Here is a 20459-nt window from a genome sequence, read left to right as displayed (position 1 = left end):
TGAGAGGAGGTTGAGGTTTGCTGGAAAGGTTGTGAAGGGTGAGTGAGTTGCCTTTCCGGAGGTGGGAAACCAGGAGATTGGATAGTTTTTTAAGATGGAGGGTGGCATGCTGTTCTAATTTGCGGTTGGCCTGTAGGAGGATGCTCTGAACAGCCGGTGTGGATGTGGGAGAGGAAAGATTGAGGACTTTTATTAAGGATAGGAGTTGATGGGTGTGTTGATTGGCTGAGTGGATGTGTAGGTGAAGGATTAGGTGGGTGAGGGCAGTGGATTGTTCAGTTTGGAACTGGTATAGGGACTGATGGAAAGAAGGGTTGCAGCCAGAGATGGGAACTTTAAGTGTGAGGCCTTTGGGGGTGATGCCAAATGTCAGACAAGCCTGAGAAAATAAAATATGGGAGTGTAATCTGGCTAGGGCGAAGGCATGTTTGCGGAGGGAATGTAAATAAAACTTAATGGGGTCGTTGTGGAGGTGTTGTGAGGGTGACATGGTACTAGAAGGTGGAAAGTGTAACACGAGGCTGAAATGAAAATAAAAATAAATATAAAAATATATGGGGAGAGATAAAGGTGAACTAGAAAGCAAATGGAGATCTGGTGTGAAAAAGGCGAAAAAGGGTTGGTTAGAGCTGGGCTATGTTGATCCTGTGGTGAACTTGTGTAGGTAGATAATGATGTGCATAAAGATTAGGTGGTTGTGTTGCCGCCAAAACACGTTAAAGGGTGGAGAAATTCGGGAAAATTTCGAAAAAACTACATGAGGATGTATTAAAAGGAGTAGTTTGGTGGTGGCAGATTATGGAAATGAGGCTAACAATTGTCTGATGAAGAAATAATGATCGGTGATGTGAGAAAAACGGAAATGGAAATAAAGCAAAAGTTATTAAAACTAGCCGAAAAGATTGTTTAATAGCTGAAAGGAACTGTTTGTGAACTAGAAACGTTGGATTTTATAGCAGCGGTAGTGTTGAAAGCGGAAAAAAATTTTTTTTTTTTTGTTATGGTTTGGAAGTGGGTTACGTATTATTGAGTATATATCGGCGGGATAAAATTGTATACTGGATTACGGTAAAAAAAGGAGAAGGTGAATACAAAGTGAAACTACTGGCAAAAACAGGAGGAGGAAATAAGACATATATATATATATATATATATATATATATATATATATATATATATATATATATATATATATATGAATATAATAGAGGGAAACGTTCCACGTGGGAAAAATATATTTAAAAAGAAAGATGATGGGACTTACCAAACAAAAGCGCTGGCAGGTCGATAGACACACAGACAAACACAAACATACACACAAAATCTAGCTTTCGCAACCAATGGTTGCCTCGTCAGGAAAGAGGGAAGGAGAGGGAAAGACAAAAGGATTTGGGTTTTAAGGGAGAGGGTAAGGAGTCATTCCAATCCCGGGAGCGGAAAGACTTACCTTAGGGGGAAAAAAGGAGGGAAAAAGGGGTGTATACACTCGCACACACACACATATCCATCCTCATATACACAGACACAAGCAGACATTTCTGCTTGTGTCTGTGTATATGAGGATGGATATGTGTGTGTGTGCGAGTGTATACACCCCTTTTTCCCTCCTTTTTTCCCCCTAAGGTAAGTCTTTCCGCTCCCGGGATTGGAATGACTCCTTACCCTCTCCCTTAAAACCCAAATCCTTTTGTCTTTCCCTCTCCTTCCCTCTTTCCTGACGAGGCAACCATTGGTTGCGAAAGCTAGATTTTGTGTGTATGTTTGTGTTTGTCTGTGTGTCTATCGACCTGCCAGCGCTTTTGTTTGGTAAGTCCCATCATCTTTCTTTTTAAATATATATATATATATATATATATATATATATATATATATATAAAGGGAGAGGGTAAGGAGTCATTCCAATCCCGGGAGCGGAAAGACTTACCTTAGGGGGAAAAAAGGACAGGTATACACTCGCGCGCGCGCGCGCACACACACACACACACACATATCCATCCACACATATACATACACAAGCAGACATATTTAAAGGCAAAGAGTTTGGGCAGAGATGTCAGTTGAGGCGGAAGTGCAGAGGCAAAGATGTTGTTGAATGACAGGTGAGGTATGAGTGGCGGCAACTTGAAATTAGCGGAGATTGAGGCCTGGTGGATAACGGGAAGAGAGGATATATTGAAGGGCAAGTTCCCATCTCCGGAGTTCGGATAGGTTGGTGTCAATTGCTACTCCTATCATGCACTGGTGCTGCTGCTCGCAGTGTGGTTTCAGTTGCCTGAGACTGCAGACGTGTGTGTGAGTTGCATTTGCGTGAGTGTGTATGTGTGTCTATTGTTGACAAAGGCCTTAATGACCGAAAGCTATAATTGTGTGAATCTTTTTGTTGTGCCTATTGCGACTCAGCATCGCTATATGGTGAGTAGCAACATTCCTTCTCTAATAACATTACCATTATATCTGGCTGCTGAGGCCAGACAGCAAGCAGCTATGTATGAAAGGGCCATCAATCTGAGTATGAAATTACACCTTTAGCTGCTTACAGGCATCGATAAATATCAATGGGGACAGTTGAAAAATGTGTGCCACAACTGACACTTGAACCCGGGAACTCCTGCTCACATGGCAGACGTTCTATCCTACTGAGCCACCGAGGACACAGAGGATAGTGTGGCTGCAGGGACTTATCTCTGGCACACTCCCCTTGAGACCCACACTATCCAACTTTCTGTCCGACACCACATTTGTAGTACACCTGCCCACCATACTCATTTCTCGTGGCAGTAAGTATACCGATTTGCGCAAGATTTCGGGCAGTGTGAGTTCATCTGCACTGAAGAAGATCATTAGCCAGTGAGTCTTATCTATATGAAGATGGTATCTGTTCTTTTGGACATGTCGGGACACACATTTTCATCATGTCTGAAAGAACAGATACCATCTTCATATAAATAAGACTTTCCAGCCAATGTTCTTAAGTGTGGATGCACTCACGTTGCTCAACTCTTACAGGTATCAGTAGATTGACTGATGCGAGTAATGAGTATAGTGGGCAGGGGCACTACAAATGTAGTATGTGGACAGTAAGCTGGAAATGTAGGTCTCACGGGTAGCATGCCAGAGATAAGTCTCTGCAGTCACACTATCCTCTGTGTCATTGATGGCTCAGTCGGATAGAGTGTTTACCACATAAGCAGGAGATCCCGGGTTTGAGACCTGGTCGGTGCACACATTTTCAACTGTTCCTGTTGATATTTATCAACGCCCATAAGAAGCTAAAGGTCTGATTTCATTGTAATTTCATTCTTCGAGAGCTGTAAGATCACCAATGGTATCTGTACAGATACCATCTTCATATATATCAGTCTGAGTAGTGGGGATGAGGAGGAGACTGGGGTGGGGAGGGAGAGGGATAGCAGGGTAGGACAATGATTAATCAAAGTTGAGGCCAGAAGGGTTATGGAAACATAAGATGTATTGCAGGGAAAGTTCCCACATGTGCAATTCAGAAAAGCTGGTGTTGGTAGGAATTATCCAGATGGCACAGGCTTTGAAGCATCATTGAAGTGAAGTATGTCATGTCAGGCTGTGTGTTCAGCAGTTGGGTAGCTCAGCTGTTTCTTGGCTGCAGTTTGTCATGGCCATTCATGTGGACAGAAAGCTTGTTGGTTGTCATGCCCACGTAGAACAAAGCGCAATGGTTGCAGCTTAGCTTGTAGATCACATGACTGGTTTCACAGGTATCCCTGCATTTGATGGGATAGGTGATGCTTGTGATCAGATTGGCGTGGGTGGTGGTGGTGGTGGTGGTGGTGGTGGTGGTGTTGTACAGGACAGGTATTGCAGTAGGTGTATTACAGATGTATGAGCCATGAGGCAAGGGATTAGCAGCAGGGGTTTTGTAGCGCTGGACAACTATATTGTGTACATTCAGTGGGCAACGGAATACCACTGGGGGAGGGGTGGAAAGGATAGTGGACAGGACATTCCTCACTTAAAGTACACAATAAGAGGTAGTCGAAACCCTAGTGGGAATGTGATTCACTTGCTCCAGTCCTGCATAGTACTGAAGTCCTGCATAATACTGAATCATGAGGGGCATTTTCCTCTGTGGTCGGATGGTGGGAATTTGGGAGTCGGTGAGTGACTGGAGAGATAAGTCACAGAAGATCTGTTCCTATAGAAGTTTAGGACGGTAATTGTGGTCTTTGAAGGCCTCAGTGAAATCATTATTATATTTAGAGAGACACTGTGCTCATCACTACAGGACGGATGTCCATGTGGACATGGAAGGGACTTCTTGATATGGAATGGATGGCAGCTGTCAAAGTGGAAGTATTTCTGGTGGTTGGTAGGTTTGATATGGATGGAGGTACTGATCTAGCCATCTCTGAGGTGGAGTTCAGCATTGAGAAAGGTGGATTGTTGGGTTGAGAAGCCCCAGGTAAAGCAAATGGGGGCGGGGGGGGGGGGGGGGGTATTGAGGTTCTGGGGGAATGTGGATAGGGTATTCTCACCCTTGATACAGATTACAAAGGTGTCATCAATGAAACTGAATCAGGTGAGGGGTTTGGAATTCTGGGTGACAAGAAAGAATTCCTCTAAATGGCCCATGAATAAGTTTGGCACAGGATGGTGCCATGCGGGTGGCCATTGCCGTATCCTAAATTTGATTGTAGCTGATACCTTCGAAGGAAAAGCATTTGTGGGTGAGGATATAGTTCGTCATGGTGACCAGGAAGGAGGTTGCAGGCTGTAGGTTTGCAAACCTACAATCTACTACCTGTTCCTTCATAGTTCACGATGCTACTTGTCAAAGTACAGGGTGATTATAAGAGCAGTGTATTAGATAAACTGCGTATGATTTTTTAGATTTTTTAAAAAATATAACCACAGATATCATTTGTCAGTAGTTAACTGCAACAAATTATACCAAAACATCACACTTTTGATCACCAATGGGCCATAGCTTTCAATTGGCATATCTTCATAGCACGTAAATTATACTGTGAAAAGCTTCAAGTATGAGAAGCTGTTAACTACCAAAATGTAGTTTCCTGTCATTTTATTATAACAAATTCTACCCAAAGTAATTTTTGAGAGCTCTTCAATGTGCTGGTGCTGTGAAACAGCTAATATTCATGCCGCATACACTTAAAACAAAGAAAAGCACCAAAACATGACGTCTCCTAAGTTCTGCATGTGATGTAAAAACAATGCTGCTTTTCAGAGGCCATGTATCTCTCCACAAGACAAAAATCTGACAAGCTAGATTCTTTGTTTCATGCTTCACAATCTAGTGGGACATGGAATTCCACATTGTGACATCATCAGATCCTCAGGCACATACATTTTCACATACTGTCTGAGGACAGCTTAACTCGTCTGAGTGCCCATTAAATGGTGGTGCCGGCTTCTGTCAGATCATAGTAAGGTGGCTGCCTGATCCTTAATTTTGCTGAAGTCTTCATAAGAGTCTTGGCACCAGCTGTTTCATAAGTTAGGAAAGTTTACTTTATGTAATGATGTCATTCTGAAATTACATCTCCTGTGGTCTTAGTAAATTATCATCATCATCATCATCATTGTTCTATCGCTGTTAAAATATGAAATCATCCAAACGGTTAGTGTGTCTGCCTTTGGTGGGGTAGGACCAAATTTTGGTTTCTGGTACAACCCCCGATATTGTTCTTGGGTAGCGATATTATGAGTAGGGTGAACTAATTTGGCCAAATGAGGAGCTGCGTGTATAAAGAAGCAGCATCATCATCAGGATTCATCTGTTGGCAATAACGGCTGGAGGGATTAATGACTTACATGTCCTGCAATCTGGGATCATCCCTCATACTGTCTTGCAGGCAGTAGTTGGCCAATTGGAACAGGCATAAAGCCTAATCTGTGAGTGGTGATTATGTTTACATTAAAATATGTAACGAAGCTGGCTATGGACTATTGGCCCATCCTTCCACTACTTCTTTCAGAGGCAGGATCCTTACTCACCATCTGACAAGGGACCTTCCGGCCTTGGAAATTAAATTCAGGATGAGGCTTCGCAGGGTAATGGTATACCTCAAGGGTGTCCAATCGTGGAAGTCGTATAGCGCAATATACAGAAAATTAAGAAAGGGGGGCTCTAAGGTTTTAAACCTACCTCATACACACATGATTCATGGATCGTAAGTAGCGAAGCAGTCAGTAAGTGAAGTATCTCAGTCAGTAGTGTGCACAACTGTTACGTGGACAATCTGGGTTCGAACCTATCTACTCATCATTTCGGTTTCATTTTGTATTTTAATTGTTTTAAAAATTATAGCCACCATTAAATAAAGTTAATGGCATAAAGTATTAGCAATTAAATCATAAATAATTGTATTTTGTTTATGAAATGGTTGTCACAACTGATTAAAATGTGAATTACACCCATATTTTCTTTTTAAAAAGTTTAAAATTTCAAATGCATTTTTAATTATGGTAAAGTAAACCTTTACTGTCATTACAATGTTATTACAGAATTGGGTGATGATATAAGCTGTGGAAAGGTTATAAATATTCGCTGTAAATTTGAGGAACTGATGTCTTCGTGGAAAAACAAAAACTCTTTAAAAAGAAGGTATTGACGAGTGTAATTCACTGTGACAGCTATTTAAAAAACAAAATAAAATTATTTATCATTTAACTGATAATACTTTAGGTAATTAACTTTGTTTAAAGCTGTTGTTAATTTTTAAAACAATTAAAACAAAATTGAGCCTGCAAGTAGGATCGAACCCGGATCAGCCATATGACACTCTAGCACACCACTGACTGTGCTATTTCACCTGGATGCTGACCTTGTATGAGATCTGTATGAGCTATGCTTAAAACTTTAGAGCCTTTCAACTTTCCAGATAGCGTTCTTTGAGACTTCTGCGAGCTGACACTCTTGAGATATACTACCAACCTGTGAAGTCTCATCCTGAACTGAGTTTCTGAGACCAGAAGGTCACCTTGTGAGTCATCCAGAAGTAACAAACACCTGCCCCAGCAGGAGTGGCAACACTCAACTTACGTGCTGCTAACTAACATTGCTCTGTCATGTACTTTGCAACAAATCTTCTCACAGTTTAATTTATTCATCTTATTAATAAATAAACGCACATCTGGTATGACCAGAAATACCACAGTCAGTCATTGAAGACTTACGTAATGCAATTACTTAACACTCTGCTTTGAACTCACAAGAAGCACAATGTAAAATTCCTTACGGCAAAATTAAATATGATGATGGAGAGCGTTAGGTAGAATATAAATAATAAAAGAAGTAAAGGTAGCATGTTGCCTTGTATGAGAATCAAGTTTTTCATGGCAATACTTACATAAAATATTTTCAGATGTCTTGCCAAGTCAAGCTTGTGTAAAACCTCAAGCTTTTGACAACACTACAATCTCCTTCATCAGAAGCAACCAACTGCCTTGGCAGTTGCTGTAGTGGCCTTATGTAATCTGTGAACAGCTTCTGATTGGTTGTCAATTTCATCATGGTGCCGAAGATGGTGTTGCCAACCACCTAAAAAGATAAAGGAGGTGCTGAAATGATTCAGGGACAGTCATAGCCTTGGGTCCATGGGATTTACAAGGTGTATAAATAAAGTAATGAGACTGATACTGTAGTGTATGATCCAGCAATGCTGGTGACGCTGGACTTGGAAGGGAGGCAGGTAAACACGTGACACATCATCAGTGCATGTTGGACCATGCTAGTGCACATTTGTTGTGTGTAGTGCCATTTTTTATAGTGACAAAGGTTTTGCTTGCACATTCTAACAGTGAGTGACACAAATATTGAGCAATGGTGTGCAATCCAGTTTTGCTTCAGACTTGGACACAGTGCAACAAAAACTTTGGAAAGCGTACGGAGACAGTGTTTTGTCAAGGGGCTGGTTTTTAAGTGGGAATTTGTAGAAAGGAAACAATCAATTCAAGGTGAATCTTCCAGTGGAAGGCCACCGGTTTCAGGACCTGTTGCAAATGTTGACTTAGTCCAGGATGTTGGGCATGCAGATATTCGGTTGACATTTCAGAATGACTGGGACAGAGTTAAATTTGAGTCACACCACCGTTCATCAGAGACCAATGATGAAAAAAAGAGTCTGGTGTTACATCACAATAATGCACCTTGTCACACAGCAATTTCAGTTAACAATTTTTTGGCCAGTAAGGATGTTCTTGTGGCTCCTCAGCATCCTTATTTGACCGACTTGAGTCCTTGTGACTTTTGTCACATTCCAAGACTGTAAACATACTTTTTGTGATGTCACTTTGGAGCCCTGGGCAACACTGAAATGGCTGTAATCAACCACCTGAAGGTTTTATATCAGAGCTCCAGTTATGCTGTGAGGTGTGGAAGAACCATCTCCAGCACTGTGTGATTTCCCAAGGCAAGTACAGCAACGGAGCAGTGTTCAGTTGTAGCATTATTGGAATAAAATGGGTGAAAAAAGGCAGTCTCATTACTTTAGTTACACATACTGTATATGATGACAATCCCATTTTGGGGACATTTGTAAAATATTAATGTGGTTGTTGGGCATATTGGTCTGTGTGGCGCTTCCTCGACTCCCAAATAAGCACACATGTGCTTCGCTTGGATGCTCACTCTCAGTTTGGCAGTATTTGGGATGGAGCTCCCATGGAACACTACTGACAAGTGTGAAGTTCACACAGTTATCTGATTTTTTACTGCAAAAGGCATTAAACTAGTTGAAAATCATCCCCAATTGATGGATGTCTGTTGACAGTTGAATATGCTTGTCATAACTGTTAGCAAATGGTCTAGAGAGCTAACAACCAGCTGTACTGAAATTCATGATGAAAGGGGAATGGTATGCCATCAATTTCTGACGAGGTGGTCACAGAGGTTGAGGAAACTGTGCGTAAAGATAGGAGGATCATTCTGGCTGCCATTTGAAGTTTGGTTCATGAGGTTTCCGTACAAGTATCATCTGCAGGATTTTAATGAAAAATTCAGGGTGGAGCAATGACAATATTGTAACAAGGATATATTGCTGCTCACTAAATAGCAGAGGTGTTGAGTCACAGACAGGCACAACAAAAAGGCTACTAAACACATAAGCTTCCAGCCAGAAGGCCCTCTTCCAACATAGTTAATATACACACACACATTCATGCAAATGCCTCACACACATATGACCACTGTCTCTGGCTGCTGGGGTCAGACTGTGACAAATGTGCACGATGGGAGAAACAATATGGGTGGTGAGGGTAAGGAGAAGGCTGGGATGAGGAGGGAAGGGAGAGCAGGGTATGAGTGGGTAATGGTAAAGTGCAGCTTGAGGGAGCATAAAGGGATGAGGTGGAGAGAGGGTAGGGCAGCGAGGTACAGTAAGGACAATGACAATGGAAGATGAGGACAGAAGGGTTACAGGAATGTAGGATATATTGCAGGGAGAGTTTCCACCTGCACAATTCAGAAAAGCTGGTGTTGATGGGAAGTATCCAGGTGGCACAGGCTATGAGGCAGTCATGGGAGTGAAGAAGTTTGTGTTGGACTGTCTGCTCAGTAACAGAGTGGTACAGCTGTTTCTTGGCCACAGTTTGTCATTGGCCATTCAAGCAGACAGGACAGCTAGGTTTCAGCTCACCTTGTAGATCACATGACTGGTTTCACAGGTAGCCCTGTCTTTGACGGTATAGGTGGTGCTTGTAACCAGACTATAGAAGAAGGTGGTGGTGAGACGATGTATGAGACAGGTCTCACATCTGATTCCGTTACTGGGATGTGAGCCATGAGCCAAGGATTTGGTAGCAGGGGTTGTGTAGGGATTGACAAGGATATTGTGTGTGTTAGGTGGGCGACGGAATACCACTGTGGGAGGGGTGTGAAGGCTGGTGGAAAAGACATTCCTCATTTCAGGACACTGGGAGAGGTAGTCGAAACCCTGGCAGGAATGTGATTCAGTTCTGCCGACTGCTGTAGCTGAGCAGTTCTGGGCACTTCAGCCCGGAACCGTGCTCTTGCTGCAGTCGCAGGTTCGAGTCCTGCCTCGGGCATGGATGTGCGTGGTGTGCTTAGGTTGGTTAGGTTTGGGTAGTCCTAAGTTTGGGGGACTGATGACCTCAGATGTTGGATCCCATCATGCTTAGAGCCATTTGATTCAGTTCTTCCAGTCCTGGATGGTACTGAGTCACGAGGGGAATCCTCCTCTGTAGGCAGATGGTGTGCATTTGGGAGGTGGTGAGCGACTGGAGAAATAAGGCAATATATCCTACACTTCCATAACTCTCCTGGCATTGACAGTCATTGTCCTTCACCCACATATCCCATCCCTGTTCTCATTCCACAGCCTTCTATTCCACAAGCACACTCACAGCTTTTTACCTCCCCATGTTTTCCACTCCCCCCTCTACACTCCCTCCCTTCTCCCGCCATCTAACCTCCCGTCGTCCTTGTGTGCTCCCACAAACAGTACTTTACTATCTCCCACTCTTACCCTGCCCGCCCCCCCTCCCCCAGCCTCCTCATTACCACCACCGCCCAGATTGTTTTTTCCATCATGCGCTGTTACTTGCAGTCTGACCTCAGCAACCAGAGACAGCAGTCGTGTGTGGGCTGTGTTTGTGCGAATGTGTGTGTGTGTATGTTGGCTGTTTTGGAAGAATATTATTATGGAAAGAAAAATTGGTATAGCGGAGATACTGAGTCGCAAATAGGCACAGTAAAAAGACTGGTTTTTTCAGTTACCTGGGACTGCAGTGCAGTCATGTGTGTGAGTTGCGTTTTTGTGTGTGTGTGTGTGTGTGTGTGTGTGTGTGTGTGTGTGTGTGTGGGAGGAGGGGGGGGGGGAATCTATTTTTGACGAAGGCCTTACTGGCCGAAAGCTTTGTGTGTCAGTCTTTTTATTGTGCTTATCTGTGACTCGGCATCTCTGCTATATGGTGAGTAAAACTTTACTTTTCATAATATTGTTACATTTCATCCTGGATTTTCCATTGTTTGCTTTTCTTAATATTGTCATTTTAACAGAAAAGTTGCAATATTGGAAGGTGTGTGGAGGTTGGAACATCATCATCTACCCACCCAACATACATACAGTCTGGATTGGCATCAAACTACTACCACTTGTTCCCTAAGTTGAAGAAACATTTGTGTGGGCAGATGTTCTGCTCCAAAAATGAGGTGGAAGTGCTTGCTGAAAGATATTGCAGTGAGCTTATGTGACATGAGCACCTACAAACAGGCATTGTCCAAAATGGCGATTATGTAAAAAATAAACCATTCTTCAACCTTTAAAATGGTGTAACTATTACAGAAAATAAATTGTTGTTTGTATACCAACAAATGTGGGAGACTTTACTTCTAGGGCTGGCCATTGTGGCCAACCGGTTCTAGGCGCTTCAGTCCGGAACTGCGCTGCTGCTATAGTCGCAGCTTCGAATCCTGCCTCGGGCATGGATGTGTGCGATGTCCTTAGGTTAGTTAGGTTTAAGTAGTTATAAGTCTAGGGGACTGGTGACCTCAGATCTTAAGTCCCATAGTGCTCAGAGCCATTCGAATTTACTTATAGCATTGCCCTCATAAATCCCATGTGAGTGCAGAAACGACTACATACCAGTTTTATGGTATTAAAGATGAGGTAACAAAGAGAATGTGCAAGAACATCATCAACCTGGAAAGTGGATATAATCATAATGTTGAGCTCTCGATGCTCAGAAGAAGTGTATAAATTTGCCACATCATTTATGCTCCTATGAGGGGGGGATAGCGCCACGAATGCTGACGTTGACACTATCCCAATATGATGTAATTGCCAATCAGTCAGAAGCCATCCACAGGCTATTTAACGTGTCCAGCAACAACCAAGACTGTGAGTTGCTCCTGATGAAGGCAGTGCCAGTAATCGTCAAAAGCTCTAAGTTTTACCCAGAACTGATGCAAGAAGTCAGAATATTTTATTCATCAAGTGCTATGGTTGAAAATATAATATGAATATCAAGGGCGTTCAAAAATAAATGAGCCTGAGGCATATTTGCAGAAACCAGTACCTGTATGTTAGAAGTATTGACCCTGGCTGTTGAAACACTTGCCCCACTGTGACACAAGGCAGTGAGTGGTCATCTCATTAAATTCTCAGGGCTGCAATGTTAACCAGTTCTGGATGTACAGGGACATCATATGAGGTGAATCGTTTGCCCCTCAGAGGCTTTTTAAGGGGACAAAAAATGGCGTAATCACAGGGGGAGAGGTCCGGACTGTATGCAGGGTGGCCAAGACCCTCCCATTTGAATTTCTGCAGGAGTGCCGAACCGAATTTCTGCAGGAGTGCCGAACCTGTGTTGGCCACACAAGGATTTGCATTGTTGTGGAGCAGAATGACCCCAAGGGCAACATTGCCTGTTCATTTTGATTTGATCGCTTGGCAGAGGTTGGTCAAAGTTTGCAAGTAACGCTGGGAATTCGCTGTTGTCCCATGCTTCAGAAAGTGAATCAAAAGGGGGCCATCTTGGTCAAAGAAGAATGTCAGCATAACGATTCACCTCGGACAACGACGTCCAGCTGTACATGTGGAACTGGTTAACATCCCAGCCTCGGGAATTTTATTAGACAGCCATTCACCACCTTGTGTCACAGTGGGACAAGTTTCTCAACAGCCAGGCTCAGTACTTCTAACATACAAGTACTGATTTCTGTAATTATACCTCTGGCTTGTTTCTTTTTTAACATCCCTTATAGATAAAAAATCTGTACACCCAGAAACACAGGTCAGGGGAGACTTAAGTTTCTGGGTGACTCTTCTGTAACTTAGCGCTCCATGAAACTCGCCAGTCCTGTTCTTTCATCCCTCTTACTTTCCCTTCAGCCCTTTTGCCAGAGAGAGCCACTGGCTCTTAAAGCTCGTGCATTTCCGTATCTTGTCTACTTCTTTTCTCCTGCCTCACTTGTTGAGTAGATTTTTTGCCTATGTTGTATTTTCCAACACTGATTATTTTTGTTGATGTAGTCATCATAGAGTTGAGATGTTAAATGGTTAATAGGCACATATATAAAATGAAAAATGTTGCTAAGATTTCAGATCATTCTTTCTTCAGAACTGACAAGATACAGTGGAACCCCTATTTTATGTTTTTATGTGGTTTAGACTTAAAAAATATAAAATTGAGTAAAATGTTAAACCCCTCTCCTAAAAAATATGAACAAAAAACCTATGAAATTAGCATATATGATTAAAAATCACAATCCTCTCCAGTACTTTGTATAAAATCTGTCTAGTGAAGAAAATTAAATGTACAATTCAAGGTTTATACAATAATTTGTAGTAGTGAATTTCATCAGTTCTTAAAAGAATCACAGATGCACGAGACCAAGAAAAACTCATCAAAAAACTGAAAATGGTATCTGCATACAAGACAAGGTAATTGAACTGTTTTCCGACATACTATGACCACAAATTATAAATTCAAAACAAGCGTTTTTGATGGATCATCCTCTGTGCTGACCCAGAAAAAAAAAGATTAACATGTTGAATTAAACCAAAAACATCACAGCAACTATGTGGTTAAACCATAAGCGTAAATGCGGACATCTGCTTAATGACAAACTTTGTCACCATTGCTGTGGTTTAATGCTTTTCTCACGAGCTGCACTTCATATGCTCACCATCATTAATGTGTTATTTTAGGCTTGATGAGTGAAAAAATGAGTTTTCCCCAGTTGACGTTACAAGCTTATTATAAGTCAGCTCAGTGAATTTCTGTACACTGTGTTAAATGTAAATTTGAAAAGCAGCTCAGCTGCTATAGTTCCGCTTCGTGCTCTCTATTGCTGCTGCCAATCTTTACAATGTACAGTGTGTGGTGCAAAGTATTTACATGAGTAGTGTATGTGGTTGTTACAACTACACTACTGGCCATTAAAATTGCTACACCAAGAAGAAATGCAGATGATAAACGGGTATTCACTGGGCAAATATATTATACTAGAACTGACATGTGATTACATTTTCACGCAATTTGGGTGCACAGATCCTGAGAAATTAGTACCCAGAACAACCACCTCTGGCCATAATAACGGCCTTGGTACACCTGGGCATTGAGTAAAACAGAGCTTGGATGGCGTGTACAGGTACAGCTGCCCGTGTAGCTTAAACACGATACCACAGTTCATCAAGAGTAGTGACTGGCGTATTGAGACGAGCCAGTTGCTCTGTCACCATTACCAGACGTTTTCAATTGGTGAGAGATCTGGAGAATGTGCTGGCCAGGACAGCAGTCGAACATTTTCTGTATCCAGAAAGGCGCGTACAGGACCTGCAACATGCGGCCATGCATTATCCTGCTGAAATGTGGGGTTTCACAAGGGTCGACCTAAGGGTAGAGCCATGGGTTGTAACACATCTGAAATGTAACGTCCACTGTTCAAAGTGCCGTCAATGCGAGCAAAAGGTGACCGAGACGTGTAACCAATGGCACCCCATACCATCATGCCGGGTGATACGCCAGTATGGCGATGACGAATACACGCTTCCAATGTGCGTTCACTGCGATGTTGCCAAACACGGACGGGACCATCACGCTGCTGTATCCAGAACCTGGATACATCCAAAAAAATGTCGTTTTGCCATTCGTGCACCCAGGTTCGTCGTTGAGTACACCATCACAGGCGATCCTGTCTGTGATGCAGCGTCAAGGGTAACCGCAGTCATGGTCTCAGAGCTGATAGTCCATGCTGCTGCAAATGTTGTCGAACTGTTCGTGCAGATAGTTGTTGTCTTGCAAACATCCCCATCTGTTGACTCAGGGATCTAGATACGTTACAGCCATGCGGATAAGAGGCCTGTCATCTCGACTGCTAGTGATACGAGGCCGTTGGGATCCAGCATGGCGTTCCATTTTACCCTCCTGAACCCACCGATTCCATATTCTGCTAACATTCATTGGATCTCGACCAACGCGAGCAGCAATATTGCGATACAATAAACTGCAATCGTGATAGGCTACAATCCAACTTTTATCAAAGTCAGAAACGTGATGGTACGCATTTCTCCTCCTTACACGAGGCATCACGACGACGTTTCACCAGGCAATGCTGGTCAACTGCTGTTTGTGTATGAGAACTCGGTTGGAAGTTTTCCTCATGTCAGCACATTGTAGGTGTCGCCACCTGCGCCAACCTCGTGTGAATGCTCTGAAAAGCAAATGTGAGGTACTCCACTGAGTGCTAATAAAGTGTGTTAAATTTCCGTTACACAGCAAATAACACAAATTGAAATGTTGTAGATTGACCAAATACCTAGGGATTACAATTACAAACAACTTAAATTGGAACTATTGTAGGGAAGCTGAACAGAAGACGGGGTTTTGCTGGGCAGAACATAAAAGATGCAACAAATGTATTGAAGATACTGCCTACACTACGCTTGTGTGCCCTCTCCTGGAGTATTGCTGTAATAGTATGGGATACTTACCAGACAGGGCTGACAGAGAACACCGAAAAAACTTCAGAGAATGGCAGCTTGGTTTGTTTTATCGCAAAACAGGAGAGAGATTGTCGCAGGTACTGTAAGCGAGGTGAAATGCCACACATTGAAACCTAGATATTTTCAGTTGCAGAGAGATATTTTCACAAAAAATTCAGTCACTAACTTTCTCCTCCGAATGCCAAAATGTTTCATTTCCTCACACCTACATGAGGAGAAATGACCCTCGTAATAATATAAGGACAATCGGAACTCGCATAGGACGTATTAGGTTTTCGTTTTTCACACACACTGTTGGAGAGTGATACAGTTTAGTAGTAAAGAAACTTCCTGGCAGATTAAAACTGTGTGCTGGACCGAGACTCGAACTCGGGACCTTTGCCTTTCGCGGGCAAGTGCTCTACCAACTGAGCTACCCAAGCACGACTCACGCCCCGTCCTCACAGCTTTACTTCTGCCAGTACCTCGTCTCCTACCTTCCAAACTTGACAGAAGCTCTCTGCAAAGTTCACAGGAGACCTTCTGTAAAGTTTGGAAGGTAGGAGACGAGGTACTGGCAGAAGTAAAGCTGTGAGGACGGGGCGTGAGTCGTGCTTGGGTAGCTCAGTTGGTAGAGCACTTGCCCGCGAAAGGCAAAGGTCCCGAGTTCGAGTCTCGGTCCGGCACACAGTTTTAATCTGCCAGGAAGTTTCGTATCAGCCCACACTCCGCTGTAGAGTGAAAATTTCATTCTAGTTTAGTAGTAGTCTGAAAGTTGTTGTATGAACCGCATGCCAAATACTTGAATGTGTATTGCATAGTGATCGTGCAGACGTAGCTGTCTGTTGGCGCATAGTTCATAATGACGTACCTCTTAATAAGATGTTAATCCTTTACAGGAACGCGTTTCCATTTTCCTAATTTCCTTGTACACAAGTCCTACGGTCTCAATTAAGCGTGTGTTGCTGTGCTAGCACTGACTGCGAAGTACGCTGTGCCCGTTAGCAGCTGCTGGCTGTGCCCGCAGGACTCGCAGGACGGTTCCACCCAGCCTGCGCCCGCTCCCGCGCCGCCACCGACGACGACGGCAGCTGTGGCGGCACCGTCGCAGGCCCCGCCATGCCCCCGCAGTACCGGCAGCATGGTAGCGCACCATGACGACATTGTCACCCGCATGAAGAACATTGAGATGATCGAGCTGGGGAGGCACCGGATACGGCCCTGGTACTTCTCCCCGTACCCTCAGGTACTGCTCTCTGGCTGTCATATTTATACTAACCATGTACAGCAGTGGTGTCCAAATCGTGGCCCGTGGGCCACGTGCGACCCAAAGCAATTTTCAGTCTGACCCAAGAAATGAGTATCTATCACACAATTGGAGAAAAAAAACCATTAAATTCCATTTGTGTAAAGGTATGATAAACTGAATATTTTAAATTTGAAACTCCTCCCACATGATACTCTTCTCTCCTTGGCCCATCCTGTGGTTATTTGCTCAGCTGCTGTTGTTACTGTGAAGTTCATTATGTGCACCCTACTTAAGCAAAAGTTTGGACACCCCTGTTACAGAAACTGCTTGTGTGACCTCGAGCTTTGTTAACCTTGTGAAATTTAAAATTTTCCCAGCGAACTAGATATTCAAAAAGATTTCGGGCTTGCATCCAGTCGTCGTTAGCTTCAAATTCTGAAGGTGGCAGGGGTAAAATACAGGGAGCGAAAGGCTATTTACAATTTGTACAGAAAGCAGATGGCAGTTATAAGAGTCGAAGGGCATGAAAGAGAAGCAGTGGTTGGGAAGGGAGTGAGGCAGGGTTGTAGCCTATCCCCAATGTTATTCAATCTGTACATTGAGCAAGCAATAAAGGAAACAAAAGAAAAGTATTAAAATCCATGGGGAAGAAATAAAAACTCTGACGTTCACCGATGACATTGTAATTCTGTCAGAGACAGCAAAGGACCTGAAAGAGCAGCTGAATGGAATGGACAGTGTCTTGAAAGAAGGGTATAAGATGAACATCAACAAAAGCAAAATGAGGATAACGGAATGTAGTTGACTTAAGTCGGGTGATGCTGAGGGAATTAGATTAGGAAATGAGACACTTAAAGTAGTAAAGGAGTTTTGCTATTTGAGGAGCAAAATAACTGATGATGGTCGAAGTAGAGAGGATATAAAATGTAGACTGGCAATGGCAAGGAAAGCGTTTCTGAAGAAGAAAAATTTGGTAACATCGAGTATAGATTTGAATGTCAGGAAGTCGTTTCTGAAAGTATTTGTATGGAGTGTAGCCATGTATGGAAGTGAAACGTGGGCGATAAATAGTTTATACGAGAAGAGAATAGAAGCTTTCGAAATGTGGTGCTACAGAAGAATGCTGAAGATTAGATGGTTAGATCACATAACTAATGAGGAGGTATTGAATAGAATTGGGGAGAAGAGGAGTTTGTGGCACAACTTGACTAGAAGAAGGGATCGGTTGGTAGGACATGTTCTGAGACATCGAGGGATCACCAATTTAGTATTGGAGGGCAGCGTGGAGGGTAAAAATCATAGAGGCAGACCAAGAAATGAATACACTAAGCAGATTCAGAAGGCTGCAGGCTGCAGTAGGTACTGGGAGATGAAGAAGCTTGCACAGTATAGAGTAGGATGGAGAGCTGCATCAAACCAGTCTCAGGACTGAAGACCACAACAACAAACTAAACCACAAACTCGAATCCCTTGCCTTTTGCCGGTGAGTGCTCTACCAACCAAGCTACCAAAGCACGTTTCGTGACCCATCCTCACATCCATACTTCTGCCAGTATGTCATCTCCTACCTTCCAAGCTTTACAGAAGTTGGTAGAGCACTTGCCCGCAAAAGGTAAAAGTCCCTAGTTTGAGTCTTGGTTCAGCAGACAGTTTAAATTTGCCAGGATAGTTTCAAGTCAGTGCATACTGTACTACAGCGTGAAAACTTCATTCTGGAAACATTTCCCGGGCTGTGGCTAAGCACATCTCTGTAATATCCTTTCTTACAGGAGTGCTAGTCCTGCAAGTTTTGTAGGAGAACTTCTGTGAAGTTTGGATGGTAGGAGATGAGGTACTGGCAGAAGTAAGGCTGTGAGGACGTGTCATGAGTTGTTTGGGTAGCTCAGTTGATAGAGCACTTGCCAGGGAAAGGCAAATGTGCTGAGTTTGAGTCGCACTGCAGCATTAGTTTTAATCTACCATACGGTCTGAGGGACGTGGATTTAAATGAGGCTGTACATTTTATTTAAGTGCAATACAATTAACCTACTCGTGGGTCCCTAAATGCTCCAATTTATTGTGCAATAATATTGTGTCCATATATTGCACAAAAATGCTAGGCCGAGAACAGCATAGTATTGTTGTGCAGTATGTGTGCCTGAGACGTGTCAGTTAGAATTCTGCCTTCCTAGTGAACATGTTGGCACTTAGTGATGTAAAACTCACATGTATTGTGATTGCAGTCACTGTGTGCCGCGAAAGAAAAACAGGGGAAGCAGCAGTGCGCGGAAAGTGGCTTGGAAGGCGTCCTATGTTCGACTACACTAACATGCTAAGAGAACTTGCAGCAAAGGCAGATGGCTATCGAAAGATTTTAATGATGAATGAGGAATCTTTCAACGAATTGGTGAACTTTGTTACACAAAAATGATGCTGTACGTGTACTACTCATATTTCATTTTTCACAATGCTGGAAGCAATGTATAAAATGGAAAGGAGAAGCAGTCTATAAAATGGAGAAAAGTTAGATACATTATTTTAGAGGATTGGTAGGCATTTCTACAATAAATAATTGAAGCTTGTGGAATTAAATGAAGAAATGAGCGGTTGCAGCATTATATCTCTGCACTGAAGCGCTTCAGTCGAGTGTTTATACAGCTAATTACTGAACAAGTATTAAATATGTAATCAAACTACTCTCCTAATGTATTCATATTTGTACGGTGTCGCAGTATTGGTATCCGCAAACTGTGAAGTCTCGGCAGGAATTGCCATGTGTAGAACATTACCATTCTTGGTACAACATATTGACTGAGCGTCAGTATGTTTGAAGCTCTGCTTTCACCTTCAATGTATTGCACAAACTGTCAATTCTGCTCACACATGGTCATTATTACTGCACAATACTCATTGTTGCTTAATAGGTATTGAGTGTATGGGGTCCCTTTGATAGTGTGAAACGTTATTGTATTATAGTGCTAACATGTACTCCAAAGTAACATAAAACAAAATTTTAAGAGTTTTTGAGTAAATTGTCTTCAGTTGGAGAGGGAAAGTGCCCAACAGAAAGTTCTTCATTCTTAAACTCTGACCCATTCCTCATAACACATTTAATATGCTCTGGCAAGGTGTTCAGTGTTAGTGTTGCATTCAAGTTTTTCAACATTTTTAATATAAAAAAAAGGTAGAAATTGTCAGTGCCAAAGGATATAAAGTCTGAGAGTTATCAAGAAGCTATGTTTCTTCAGAAGGAGGCTTTACTGTTGAGTAGCAACCTTCATGTGGGTAGCACTAAATATTCGCAGCCGGACGACTTGTCTTGCCCAGTGCTAGTAAATTATATACACGAATCTTCGTTGTGAAGTAGTCTGTCTGTTAGTGTAAACCATATGAAAATCGCTACAGCAGTTCCTGAGATTAGCTTTCAGATACAGACAGAAAAATATGGCATGGACTTTAATTTTGTAATATGTACAGTCACCAAATGTAATTTTTATTACACAGTTCTGTGTTACGAAAATACCATGTGCATTATCCATGTAAATTGACTTTACACAAAACATACTCTGCAACTCATTAATTGAATGTAGGATTCTAGTTTTCCAATTGAGACAAAAAACATACTCTGCAACTCATTAATTGAATGTAGGATTCTAGTTTTCCAATTGAGACAGACAGTCGTCCTTTTTAGTTTTTGGGGTTACAGCTAAATCACAACCTTAATTCAAAAACCTGAACTCTAGAATTGAGCTATGAGATGCAGAAAGGGGATATCTGACACAGCA

The 20459-nt window shown here is 42.6% G+C and overlaps 1 protein-coding gene across 1 annotated transcript in view; it reads left to right on the top strand.

The window, feature by feature from the left end:
• Positions 1-20459, top strand: part of LOC126106889 (histone acetyltransferase Tip60-like) — a 125258-nt gene that overhangs the window by 45239 nt on the left and 59560 nt on the right. The window contains exon 5 of the mRNA XM_049913299.1: positions 16474-16692. Within this exon, the coding sequence (XP_049769256.1) occupies positions 16474-16692 (219 nt within the window). The remainder of the gene's footprint in view (positions 1-16473; positions 16693-20459) is intronic.

Source organism: Schistocerca cancellata, chromosome 10 (genome assembly GCF_023864275.1).
Source record: "Schistocerca cancellata isolate TAMUIC-IGC-003103 chromosome 10, iqSchCanc2.1, whole genome shotgun sequence".
NCBI classification, from domain to species: domain Eukaryota; kingdom Metazoa; phylum Arthropoda; class Insecta; order Orthoptera; family Acrididae; genus Schistocerca; species Schistocerca cancellata.
The sequence above is the reverse complement of the archived record's forward strand: the minus strand, read 5'-3'. Positions and strand labels throughout refer to the sequence as shown.